This window comes from Lissotriton helveticus, chromosome 8, assembly GCF_964261635.1.
Source record: "Lissotriton helveticus chromosome 8, aLisHel1.1, whole genome shotgun sequence".
NCBI lineage: Eukaryota > Metazoa > Chordata > Amphibia > Caudata > Salamandridae > Lissotriton > Lissotriton helveticus.
Genome location: NC_136069.1, coordinates 365,212,851 through 365,226,345, shown reverse-complemented (window position 1 = coordinate 365,226,345; position 13,495 = coordinate 365,212,851). Strand labels below are relative to the sequence as shown.

General features: G+C 44.2%; 1 protein-coding gene across 2 annotated transcripts in view; it reads right to left on the bottom strand.

Moving 5' to 3' along the window:
• The window catches only part of BRCA2 (BRCA2 DNA repair associated), a 480,797-nt gene that overhangs the window by 227,592 nt on the left and 239,710 nt on the right, over window positions 1–13,495 (bottom strand). For both annotated transcript variants that reach the window (XM_078657152.1, XM_078657154.1), the window contains exon 17: window positions 4,829–5,016. In XM_078657152.1, coding sequence (XP_078513278.1) covers window positions 4,829–5,016 — 188 coding nt within the window. The remainder of the gene's footprint in view (window positions 1–4,828; window positions 5,017–13,495) is intronic.

Below are 13,495 nucleotides of genomic sequence, written 5' to 3'. Positions count from 1 at the left end.
TGGTTGTGATTCCTTTTAATCGTTGGGAGACTGACAGGGGAAGGGGCGGAGCGAGAAGAGGACCCAGGGGCGGCCACTAGGCTGGAACTTGGCCCCCTGGTCCTCGCAGTCCCGCTGCACGCCCGTGGAATCCCCTGTCGCTGTAGTCCCACAAAGTGTAGTCCGTTCCGACGAACTCCCTGGGCAGCCAGAAAAGGAAACAGAGTCTCAAGCCTACAAGCGGCTCCCGCGGAGCGGGGGCCGCGAGGCGCTGATAAGGGCGGAGCGAGAAGAGGACCCAGGTGCGGCCACTAGGCTGGAACTTGGCCCCCTGGTCCTCGCAGTCCCGCTGCACGCCCGTGGAATCCCCTGTCGCTGTAGTCCCACAAAGTGTAGTCCGTTCCGACGAACTCCCTGGGCAGCCAGAAAAGGAAACAGAGTCTCAAGCCTACAAGCGGCTCCCGCGGAGCGGGGGCCGCGAGGCGCTGATAAGGGCGGAGCGAGAAGAGGACCCAGGTGCGGCCACTAGGCTGGAACTTGGCCCCATGGTCCTCGCAGTCCCGCTGCACGCCCGTGGAATCCCCTGTCGCTGTTGTCCCACAAAGTGTAGTCCGTCCCGACGAACTCCCTGGGCAGCCAGAAAAGGAAACAGAGTCTCAAGCCTACAAGTGGCTCCCGCGGAGCGGGGGCCGCGAGGCGCTGATAAGGGCGGAGCGAGAAGAGGACCCAGGTGCGGCCACTAGGCTGGAACTTGGCCCCCTGGTCCTCGCAGTCCCGCTGCACGCCCGTGGAATCCCCTGTCGCTGTAGTCCCACAAAGTGTAGTCCGTTACGACAAAATCCCTGGGCAGCCAGAAAAGGAAACAGAGTCTCAAGCCTACAAGCGGCTCCCGCGGAGCGGGGGCCGCGAGGCGCTGATAAGGGCGGAGGGGCGGAGCGAGAAGAGGACCCAGGTGCGGCCACTAGGCTGGAACTTGGCCCCCTGGTCCTCGCAGTCCCGCTGCACGCCCGTGGAATCCCCTGTCGCTGTAGTCCCACAAAGTGTAGTCCGTTCCGACGAACTCCCTGGGCAGCCAGAAAAGGAAACAGAGTCTCAAGCCTACAAGCGGCTTATTTGACATAACTCCACTCAGGCTTAATTTAGAGCTGATGTGTAAAGTATTTATGCAGCACTCAAACAGTAATAAATGCAAAGCACAACACAGCAAAAAGCACAAATATAGAGCAAATTGTATAAAATAAAATGACACCAAAACAACAATACTCTAATCACTAGAACCAGAGTTTCACCTAGCAAATAGTCCAAAAAAGCACAAAGGACCACTCACAGTTATCTGGCTGCAATGGACTGGGTCAATGTCACACGTTCAGGCTGACCACGATGGGGTGTGGGTCAGATACAGAGGTTAGGTTCGCCTGGGTGAAGAGTTTACCTTCTCAAAGTCCAAGTGCATGCAAGAAGCCTCATCTGGAGCTTCACATTGGTGGGAGCCACAAGAGGTCGGTGTCAGTGTGAGGAGAATTGCTTGCCTACTACCTAACTAGTTCTGGTCATCAGTTCTTCCCGTTCCCCTGGGTTTGGCTCAAAACTGTCTAGGGCAACAAAAGCAAGTGGCAAGTGTGATGTCTGGTTCCTTTATGTGTGCTGCAGGCAGGGTGCTTTGAAGTGTAAACAGTTTAGGGCACAACTCCTCTCAAGCCGTCCTGTTAGGAAGACCCAATTACTCTACACCCAGGCCCTTATTGTCTCCATGTGTGGAAGGATTACACACCTCAGGATAGCCATTCACAGTCATTAAACTGCATATTTACTTTAGGCAGAAAAATGCCAACTGTCTAAAAGTGGCATTTTCAGAATGTTAACTTAAAACCACTAAAGAGGATTTTTTTTTTTTTTTTTTTTTTTAAAAACCTTTATTGTACAAAGAAAGCTCACAAATACGGGCCTACAACCCACGAGGGCTGGCCACCACATGGTAGATAACGTAATAAACGAAAAACAAATTTTCAACAGGATATGTCACCAGGAGCACAGGAGAAACAATAAGAGCATCGAGCAATCAGCAAGAACAGGACAATAAAAGGTTAATTTTCTAATGCGGGGTAGGGAAACAGAAGAATCATGGGCCGTGCAAAAAACAACCATGGAGGGGCCGCGGCAAGCCGCCATCTTACGATCACAGAATGACAAAAGAGGCCATACCAACATAGCTATCAAAGAGTATAAACGTAATCGGAATATAAAGAAACGACAATGGCATCAATCAAACCGCACCTACCCGTCGCCGCCCCCACCCAAATTGAGGAGACATGATCAAAAAGGCCCACATAATAAATGACAATACGATACGCACCCCAACAAAAATAAAAGGACCCCCATAAAGGAGGAAAAAGGGGAGAGGGAAAAAGGGAACGAAAGAAGGGACTCCCACCAAACCACGCACCCCCAGGAGTGAAAGCAGGATAATAGAGTCCGGCAAGCGACATAGCAAAAAATCGATACCGAATTACCCAGCGAGCCACAATCAGATACATACCGGAATACGAAAGTCACAGAAACTCCCCAGGGGGATACAGGAGGAGACGGAGACCCGGAAAAAGTGAACACACAAGAGCCATAGAACAGAAAAAGAGGAAATAAGGGAGGAAAAAGACCCCCCAATACGGACAGACCCCCCCAACCCACCCCTAAAGCCCACCCTGCACCCCTGCAGAAGGCTACGGCCTACCCCCCCGCAGCGTGCCTGTCGCCCTAATTAGAACCCGAAATATAGCGGAGCAAAGTTAAGTCGGAAACAAAGACAAAAATGGGAAGGGAAGAGAAGGAAACGAGGGATGGGAAACACACACAGACATACACGGGGGAGGGCCGGGAGACAGGAGTAAACGCACCCAGCCACCCGCCTGAGTCGAGGAGCCAAGTCCCCGGGAAGCCAAAGAACATCGGGTTAAAGTCCAGGGGCACCAGTCAATCACACAGAACCATACCGGGACAGGTTGACCATCCAAACCAGTGCAAGACTACCGCACACAGAACTAAAGAGGATTTTAAATGACAATTTAGAGGAGTGGAAGAAGAATTTCTCTATCTGTTCCCAAATTGAAGCTATCACTTACTAAGAGTAATAAGATAAACCACTGTTAGTCTCTAGGAAAGAGAGCCTTTCCACGGTGAAAAATAACTTTAGGAGGTTTTCACTGCTAGGACATGTGTAAATTCCGAGCCCTGCCCTATAATCCTCTAGGGCCTAACTTAATGGTATTATAAATATTAAAATGAGTTTTAAGCCTGGAAAAAGGGTTATTTCGCCATATCGAAATAACACTTTAAAAACTGCACTAAAGGCTGCAGTGCCAGGCTGGAGACACGTTTGACAAAGCTACTGTAGTGGGTGGCACAAGGAGTGCTGCAGCCCGCTAGTAGCATTCATTTACAGATCAGGGTACATGTAGTTCCATTTACTAAGGACTTAGAAGTAAATTAAGTATGCCAACTGACTGTACACCAATTTTACCCCATGTTTAAGAGAAAGAGTGAGAGAGCACAAGCACTTAACCAGTGGTTAGCATGAGTAAGGTACATGGAAAATGGGTTCAGCAAAGGAAGATGAAAATCTTGGGTGACCCTGCAGAAAGAGCCAGATCCAACATTCAGCACCTGCAATAAGTATCGGCCAAGGAGTTGGCTAATACCTTTTTAAGACCAGACCTGTCCGTGTTGCCGATGCTTGTTCCACGTTGGAGTCTACGAGAGCCTCATGCTTGATTGAGAATTTATAAAGTGCACGATTACCCCACAAGGTGTCCTGGTGCTACCGAAGTCCACCGTAGAGAAAACTGACTACAGCCTTAAGAGGTGGGTTTTGAGCTGCTTGAGCAATCTGTAAGTTTTAATCAACGACAGATAATAACTCTGAAAGCAGTTCAGAAAAGGGCTAAAGCAAACAGTCAGCCTTAACTAATCAGCCAGAGGAAAGTACAGAGGTAACGCAAGTAAGGACTGGAACAACTAGACAGTCAAGGTTGCTTGAGATGGTTCTATTGTGTATCCCCTATATACATTATTATTTACACTGCTGACCTAAAAGTCCCTGGTCCTGATATAAGGAGGCAAATGTTTCCAAAAGCACAAGTTTAAAATCAAAGTAAGTCTAAAGAAGAACAGCAGGAGTTTCAGTAAACTAAAAAAATTATATACAAGTGAAATGCATAGACTTACTTTCTTCTACAGTCTATCTTAAAATTCTAGGTGAGAACATTTTAAAACAATTTGAGCACAAATTAAAAACAACTTGGAATGAAAGACGCTGTAAATCAGCATTCAATCAGGAGCAATATATATGGGATAAAATACCCCCTGCAACACTTTATAAGCCATGACGATACAGAGAAACGAGGCTGAATTTTGAGTTCCTTTATAAAGTTATGGAAATCCGATGTGTCTGCAATATCCTTAGCAGGTATGGCAGTGAGTACTTTATTCCTTATAATACATGACCACACTATCACCTTTCCCACACACCCCTTAATGTTTGCAAACATGAAGAATGAAAATAGAATCTCTAGTGCAAAATTAAATGCATCAAAAAAGCAGGTTGCAAAAAGATTTCAGAACTGGTTTAAACAAGTCAGTTTAAAAAAAAAAAAAGCAGCGGGAGAAACTTTTTTTTACTTTTCTATAATTACTTAGGGAGTCCAAAAAATAAAAATATTACCACATTACTCTTCTACTCTAGATAAGCCTGATTACGAATTATATTTCTCGAATTGTTGGTGGATTTTCTCTACTAAAGAAACTATTTTAAGGGAAGTAATGAAGATGGCAGACATAACCAGGATTGGGCTCCTACCTGTAAAGTTCTTCTTTTCCCGCCTTGTGATTATCAGTTGGTATGATCCATCCTCCATCAGCGATTTGTATCCCATGGCCAGCAAACAGAAGATCCTTTGAAAAATGATCAAGGCAGTCAAACTGAAAGGATTCAGCATTTTCACTGTTTATTCCAATGCTGTTTTTCAGGACACCAAACATGTGCAACTAAAACAAGAGAGAGAGAAACATCAGCTCCAATTTAACTGCGAGACGTATTTGCAATAATGCAACACATGCCACCTCGCTATGGCATTGAATTTTCGGTGTGTGAAACCAGGCTTATATACTATTTGTCCAATTATTGATTAGTGAGAACTCTGCTTAGGAGGCGCCTAAATAAAAACGCATTGCAGGTTTGCGAGTGTTCACCACCAACCATTCATTACATGCTCCTCTTTGGGCCATATCAGACTGTCATCGGTCTCTAACAAAATGCCTTCGCTGCCCCTGTGAGTGAGGGATCTAACTGATCCTTGCTGCCGTCATAGGCCTGGGCGGCAAACTCTGCCCCGGTTGCGAAGTTCACAGAGTTTTGCCACTCTGCTTGGAGCGCAGAGTTTGGCAAAAAAACTCCGCCTACCAAAGGCGGAGAGGAGTTCACCGGCGCACGCTGCTCATCACTCCTATAATTCCATGCTTTCTACTGAAGTAGGGTGACCAGACGTCCCGGATTTGCCCGGACGATCCCGGTTTTTAGTCTGCTGTCCCGGCAGATTTCAGGAAATGTAGCTCCTGTCCCGGTTTTTAGAGAGAGGGGACTGAAAACTGTGAGGTGCTTTTTTATGTTTTACAAAGCAGAGGTAGTTAGCACTTGTTTCAAGAAAGACATTTAATACCAGGCAAGCTTCTGGGTTTAAAAACTGCATTTTATGTATGTTCTAACTGCCTGTTCTGTAATTCTCTGCTGAGGAGCGCTGTCATTCTGTGCGCTTGCTTGAAGAACAAGCATTGGCATAGCCAATAAGTCTCGCCTTTGGGGCCTTATAAGCATTTATTTATGTAGCACAATATCCTTCGTGCAACAACATCAACTGCTGCATGGCTAATCACTTATAAGGTCCCAAAGGCGAGACCTATTGGCAATGCTGGTTGTTAATTAGTTAATTAGTGCTTCTGTAATAGGTCTCGCATTTTCAAAACTTTGGCCTATTGGTATTGTACATGACAATGCCTTTTATTATTGCAGATTTTTTAAACACATAAATAAAAAGCATTGTCATTTACCATGCCAATAGCTAAAAATCTTGCAAATGCGAGACCTACTGCAATGCAATGAAAATGCTTGCTTAAATTAGCTGTCCATTTTAGCCATTTTAAACCAAGGAAGAACTCTAAACATGGACAAGTTCAGTCCCTGGTAACATGCACACACACACACACACACACACACACATCACCCTGCCCGTGCACAACGGTTGCTACCTCCACGACAGGCCATGCATTATTTTAAATTATTTTGGTTCAAGCGGTGTTCTGAATGGCCGGCCAGTCTCTGTCGAGTCACTAGTACATCAGAGAAAATACAAGGGGAACACCAGGTTTTATAACGATATAGGCCATAAACACGGGCGCCCACAAATAGAAATCATGGGTGTTACAGACAGTTGGACAACTTCCAATAGCTCATAATGCTTCTGGTCTCACTAACCATTGCATATATGTATCCTCAACAAAGATGCAACACCTTCAGGCTGGACAAAGTTTGCAACCTGGTCGATAAATAACGAGGAGTGATTTCAATCTGTGGGTGGAAAGAAAAAGAAGATGCATGCTATTGGCTGCTTGAGACCACTGATCTATTGTGGTTCTTTCAGAGTGTGAAGACGCCAACTAAAAGAAGTCCAATAAAAGGTTGATATTACTGGCAAAGTATATATATATCCAACCAGTAAGTAACACAGGCCCTAATTTTGTGGTAAGAAACAAAGTCTCTCAAGACTTCGGAATTGATGTAACAAGGATGGAAGTGCAGACTTTAAAGAAAATCCTTACAAAATTAATTAGTGTACTAATTAGTCTTATGGAGCGACAATTACTTCAGAAATTGAAATTTTGTCTCAATAATCAGAAAATTGAGCCCCTGCTTGTCGTGTTTCAAAGCAGTTCTTTTTTTTTATATTTTAAGAGCACATTGGTTGTTTTTTTTGTTTAATAAATTCAAAAGTGATAAAATAAATGTTTCGCTTTAGGTTAGATTTAACAACTATTGGGTATTGGTGGGGACTAGATGGTGGTCAGATGTATAGTAACGCAAGACCACAGATTGGCAAGAGAGTATACTCTCTTTTTCCCCTTTCAATGTATAGGCGAAGGCTGTGGTAGTGATGCTAAAGTACTAATGCGCGCAAGCTGCGATCATACCAAATGAAGATGTATTCATTCGTTTTTAGAGTGCAGTGACTTCAGATTCGTCTAATTTTCTCCCACTGTATGCTCCTAAACCCAAACATGACAAAATGCAGCACATACAGCCGACAATCTCCAAATATACCACATAAGAGAACATTACATGCACATAAAAATACAAAAAAAAACACACAATAACTGCCAACAGAGTACACTGGCCAAAACACATACACCCAAACACAGCCAGGGGAAGGCCTTGTAGCTGTTTATAACCAACCATGAATAAATAAACCCTCAAAAGAATTCTGAAAGTACATCCAACACAGCACATGCGCAAGATACAGCTGGTTATCACAATGCCCACAATACCTCACGATACACTAACGTATGAGCCAGTACCAACACATATTGGACAATAATTAAAAAAACATATATTTGGCCAACGTGTTTCCAAATCTGCTAGCTATCAAAAATATCCATGCGCATTTCTTTTCCGCGGGAAATGCTCCACTGGGTAGCAAAGTAAGCACATAGCGAATACTTACGAACCTTAGCCTTCAGACTAAAATCTGATAAAGCCTAATACAAAAGAGCCACCAAATCGAAAACAGAACTTATTTTTTCCATCTGATTGTCGACAATGGCATTGAGAGGTTAAATGTTTGTTAAAATGGCACAATAAAAATCTCCATTACATTATTAAAAAGTATTATGAAAACAGAATCAGCATAGAAGCAAAAAAGTAGGTTCATTACGAGAAAACATACTATTTACTGTCTAGGAGCGAAGTATCTGGAAATCTTTCAATTCATGAAAAACTGAAGAAATGCTAAGTTTGTGAGGCTACTTAAAATGTATTTATCTAAACTGCATTTGGAGTTACAAACTATTCTGTATAACCCTCGGAAAAGTGTCATTTCCAGACTATCAAAAGTGAAATAAAACACATGCAGTGAAACCTTAGCTGAATGACGATCGTGAACACGATGTGTTACCCAGCAGCCACTGAGTCACAAATAATATTATTTAACGGGAAAGTATAGGTGGATGCAACTTTCTCACAGCAGGAATCTTGACAAGAACTGCTAATGTTTTTCAAAAGTATTTGCCATAAACGTGGTGATATTAGAGAGAACACACGGCTCACGCTAAAAGTAAAAAAAATAAAAAGGCGTGCAGCGCGTGCATGCTTGGGGGAGCAGTCTGCTCTGTTTCAAAGCACATACTCGTGCTTGTGGAGCACCGCGCCACACACCCGCAAGGCGTATGCCGCCATAAGCACGAGTATGTGCTTTGAAAAAGAGCAAACGATGGCTAAAGGTCTCCAATGAAGTGCATGCACGCTGCGTAGGCGAGACCTACAAACTGCAGTATTTTCGTGAAATATCCCGGTTTTTTTGGTTTAAAATTCTGGTCACCCTATAATGTAGGCCATTGCCTTTCATTTCAATAATTAATTTCATGATGTTCGTGTCATTTGTGGGATCGGCTTCATTTGGTTGAAAATAAATCCACATCCCGTTGCGCTTATTTTTGCAGCTAGACAAGGAGCTTGGAGGGGAAGATGTGCACTGTGCTGCCTGGAGTCAGGGTAGTGAGATATTTGTGTTCGTCCCTGTGATGTCTTTACATCTGGACTGTGTAGCAGCCAACCGAACATAGTGTGAGCGGGACAAATTAAAGTGAAGGTAGCATTGGAGCAGTGTCGCCCCCTCAGCCAATCTTAGTGCATTGGTCAGAATTCTGAAACATTTATTGGCTGCGGAGTGGGCACATGCTTTTGAAGAGTACAAATACTGTTTGAGAACTCATTGAGTTTAATGTTGGTAGTGAGACCTTTGCGTGAGACCTCCGCCGCCTCTGTTATCCCTCCATTGGGCGAGAAGCCTTCCAGAAGCTACTGCCACTCCGAGGAGAACATATAATGGCTTCAGGCCTGTGATCCGCAACCAGTCGAAAACCAAGTACTCCGACCTTGCAGAGGAGTACGGCCAAGAAATATATACAGCCTCGGATTGGTAAGGCGGGTAATCGGTTATCGGCCTAAGGGCCTCTCGAGGATGCCAGTTGGTGGGCCGTTTTTTTGGACTCCACCCTTGGTGCACAGCATGAAAGGCTGTTACAGCCTTGACAAAACATGACCCCATGAAGCTGAAGTCAGGCCAGTCGGCTAAAGTCAGCGGCAGAATGACAATGGGCTGCTCTGACTGTCACAGCATGAGGTGTGCCTACCTCAGTCCGGGGTGACAGAGGCCTCATGGAGGTGCTGATGGGAACCCATTAGCTCTCACTATTCAGGGGCCTGCAGCAGGGGAGAGAACTGGAGCATGGAGAGATGGGGGTTTCAGAGGGCCAGTGAGGACGTGCCTCAGTTTTTGTCCTCCACTTCATGCAAGCAGTGGAGATACATCTGTATCTGCTCTTCTCCTTTGTCAGCCAGGTAACAACTACTGCAGTCAACAGGGACAGGATGAGGTGGCCTCAGTTGACTTAGAAATTGGGAAACCAGGTTCAAGTCCCGGGATCAGTTCGACATCTTGTGATTCTGGGCAAATCACGTAATCCTCATGAACCTAAAAAAAATAATATGGCCCTCTTTAATTATATCTGGTTCACACATAAAGCGCTCCAATGCCTCTGGCCTAGTTGATGCTATATAAAACTGCATGTAAGGAAAGTGACACTATATTCTGTTTATTTTTGCGCTTACACACTAGCACCATTCCCTTTCTCAGAACGTACACATGATTCTTGCCACAAGTAAAACAGAAAAAACATATGCACCTTTCACAAGACTGAACATTGGAAGGCCTCTTTTAAGTACTGCAAAAAATAAAATGAATATCATAAAAACGTGAGAGTAAAAGGCTGTTTAGGTCTCATCCCCATCATGATTCCCAGTGAACATTAATTAAAACATCCACAGCAAACGTATGGGTAAAAAACACAACTGTGCCTAGTATTTTTTAATATTATGTGCTTCCAAAGTATATTTTTTTCTTGAAATGTTAATTTCCTATTCAGGTACTGACTCTATATACTTTAAAATACTTTTATTACCGCAAATGTTTATCATCATTTAGCTTCAATAACTAACTAAGCAGTGTATAATCAAATGTTGCAATCTACGAATTTGGGCCACCTTTTTGGGCTGCCCGGGCCGAATTGTGTCCCAATTAATTCCGAGTACATATACAAATGTGCAAAAAGATCGCCCGGCTCACCAAGGTACATTGGACAGTAGGAGAGGCAGAGTAGGGTCCAGGTGAAGGATAACCTCTCGTACGCCATGTGGGTAAAGCTCACAGTCGAGCCCCAAGTTGGAGAGCTTTATTTCCAGCTTCAGAGCCACTTCATATTATCAGCCACTGGAAATGACCGTCTTAACCCCTTCCACGCTGATGACGAGCTGGGCTCGTCATGAGGTAGCCTCCTGGTACGCTGATGACGAGCCCAGCTCGTCACGTAACATGCGCTTTTAAAAATCTCCGCGTACGAGCACGCATGCGGTTAATAGTGATGAGATGAAAGTAACAAGCACTGGCATAGCCAATAGGTCTCGCCAATCGGACTCTCGCCAGCAATTGTCCCCTAGACTGCTCTATTGTGATTTAAGCAGCTGGGAAGTCTCTTCACATTGCTGAACCTTGTCTGAGGTCAGAAAATCACATTGTCTAGATGCATAGAGCAAAAGCAATGGAGTGTCACTACATGTATTTAAAAAAACTTGGGAAATTACTAGGCAACAGTAGGATAATGGTATCTTGTGACACACTCCCTCAAGTTATGAGTAAAAGTACACATCTACAGCCGGCCGTGGAAAATTTGGATCATACATATATACACACACACCACGCCCAGCTGTCACATATATACACACACATTTATATATATATATATATATATATATATATATATATATATATATATATATATATATATATATATATATATATATATATATATAGAGAGAGTTTGTCGAAATTATGGTTTTACTGATATTTAATACACATTATGTGGGCAATTAATACTGCCATAAAGTACTATGTCAGGAAAACTTTGGTTTCCTGTTATAAAATGTATTTAATAAACATTTGTTTCTTTCTAGTGTAAAAAGATGCAAACCCCAAAAAAAGCATCTGATCCCTTACTATGTAAAAGTATGGTATGTTTTCCATGAGGTGGTACACATCAATGTTGTCATGTGATCAAGGCAGGGATCTGCCGAAACGCGTCGTGATGGCGGCGTTTCTGAAAATTAAAAAACTAGCACTAAACCTGGGTCTACGCTCGTCTTCTTTCCTGGTTGAAAAGCTGCGTGAGGTGTAGGAAGCTTGTGTCAGTCAGACAGACAGACAGACAGACACACCCATATGGTAATAGTCAAATAAGTACCTAAAACCGAACTTGGTTTTACATCTAAAAACGGTTTCCTGAATATTTGTACACATAATGTTGTTAAAACTAGGTTTGTTTACAGTTAGTTCTCCAGCCCTTTGACAGTGCAGACTGGCCTTAGCAAGATGCAACACTTATAGCAGCTCTTGGATTCACTACACTGCTTCACCGATGTCTGCTTGTTTTAAGATTTACGTTAAATAGGTAACAATGAAAGTATGCAGAAAATGCTTAACTAGGACATGGCCAAGATGACTGCAGCATTGCTTGGCTGTGCATGCATGCAGGACTATAAAGGTTAACACTACCACTTGGTGTATGGGTGGCAATGCCAACACTGAGCACATATAGATCAAGCGCATAGTAGTATTTGATCCCGGCACGTGCCGCTGGCCCTCTACCACAAAGAGCTAGCTGCATCTCAACAAATAAATGTCTGATGGACACACTGATAGTTATGTTAACAACTGAAAATCCATTTGCACCAAGAACACTTCACCTTAAACGTTTGACATGAACGGAAAGGGAAGCAACACTTTCTACATTTGAACAGAAATAATCTATAAAGAGGAGTTAAAAATGAACAGAAATAATGTACACGTTTATAGATAGGCCAATAATGACAAAACACAACCTCTTGAAAAAGTCCTGCAGCTAAAAAGGTTGTTTTCGTTTGGGCCCTTCAGACATGGCGGTTTGCCTGAGATGTATCCATCTATAAGTCTTCTCACGAGATTCAACGTCGTGGCTAAGCATAGTATGAACCAGGGGGGTTGTAGAATAATCAATACCACAGGGTGTAACTTTGTTGTTGCACTGATTGAGTCGGTGAAAGGGGGCAGGAAAATATAAAATGGCTTTTAGTAATACCTATAACCCAAAGACACTGCCCATAGATGGGTCACAAAGCGTAGTACACTCTTACCTACCGCTGTATGAACACTGATTAAACTGTGAATTTGGTGCAGCCCAGTTGCAAATCTGACACTGAGCACCCCATCTGCAAGGTTGGGCACCCAAGAAGCGGAAGAGCGTGCTGCGGTTTAAGTAGCATTTAAATCCATGTGCATTTTTTTGGGGGGGGGGGGCTGCTACGGGGGAAGTTAGATCCGGGGGAATATAACGCCGTCTGCATCGCACGAATGCAGATCTGATAGCTATTGTGAAAACTGCCCCTGCAAAACGAGGCACGGGCTCCAAAAGAGGGTGCTACGAGACACCTAGAGTTCTCATTTGCACTCCAGGCCACTGGCCCAGTCCACTGTATACTGGCTCCCAGTCCTTGTGCAGGAAGAAATCTGTGCAGACAGTAATGCTCCTCGGATGCTCACCTAGTTGTTGAATACTTTGACGGCCTCCATGTTGCTCTTTGAGTTCGGATCGCTGCGAAATCCGTGCGATGATAGGGGTGTTGTGCTGTATGTCACGGTTGAGGCTCCACACCGCCCTGGCTTTGCAGTTGCTCGAGTGACGCACCCTAGCCCTGCCCGCCTCCTTCTCCTCCATGATGCCGGCATGGGCTTCCTGGTTTGATTGAAGAGTGCGGGCCCAGCAGATCTTGGGATCTGTCCTACGCCGAGTGCTGGACAGTGAGGCACGCGCACACCAGCAGCAAATGCAGCAGGGGCAGCATAATTTTAAAAGAGTACCGATGAATGATTAAAGTCACCACTGACTTGTGAACTTCAACGGTTTTAAATGATAGGAAGATTATACGGTATGCTGCTGTATCATTTAAAACAAGAATAGAAAACCACACAAAGCCATGCGAAAGTCTGAGGGGGTGCCATTTATGGAATTGAAATCAAGCGCGGTTGTGAAAGTGAAAGCAACCGCGCTGGGTTAATGAGTAACATGAGCCAGGAATGCAGCTAGCACCCGGCCGCGCTTCTGCTCACTC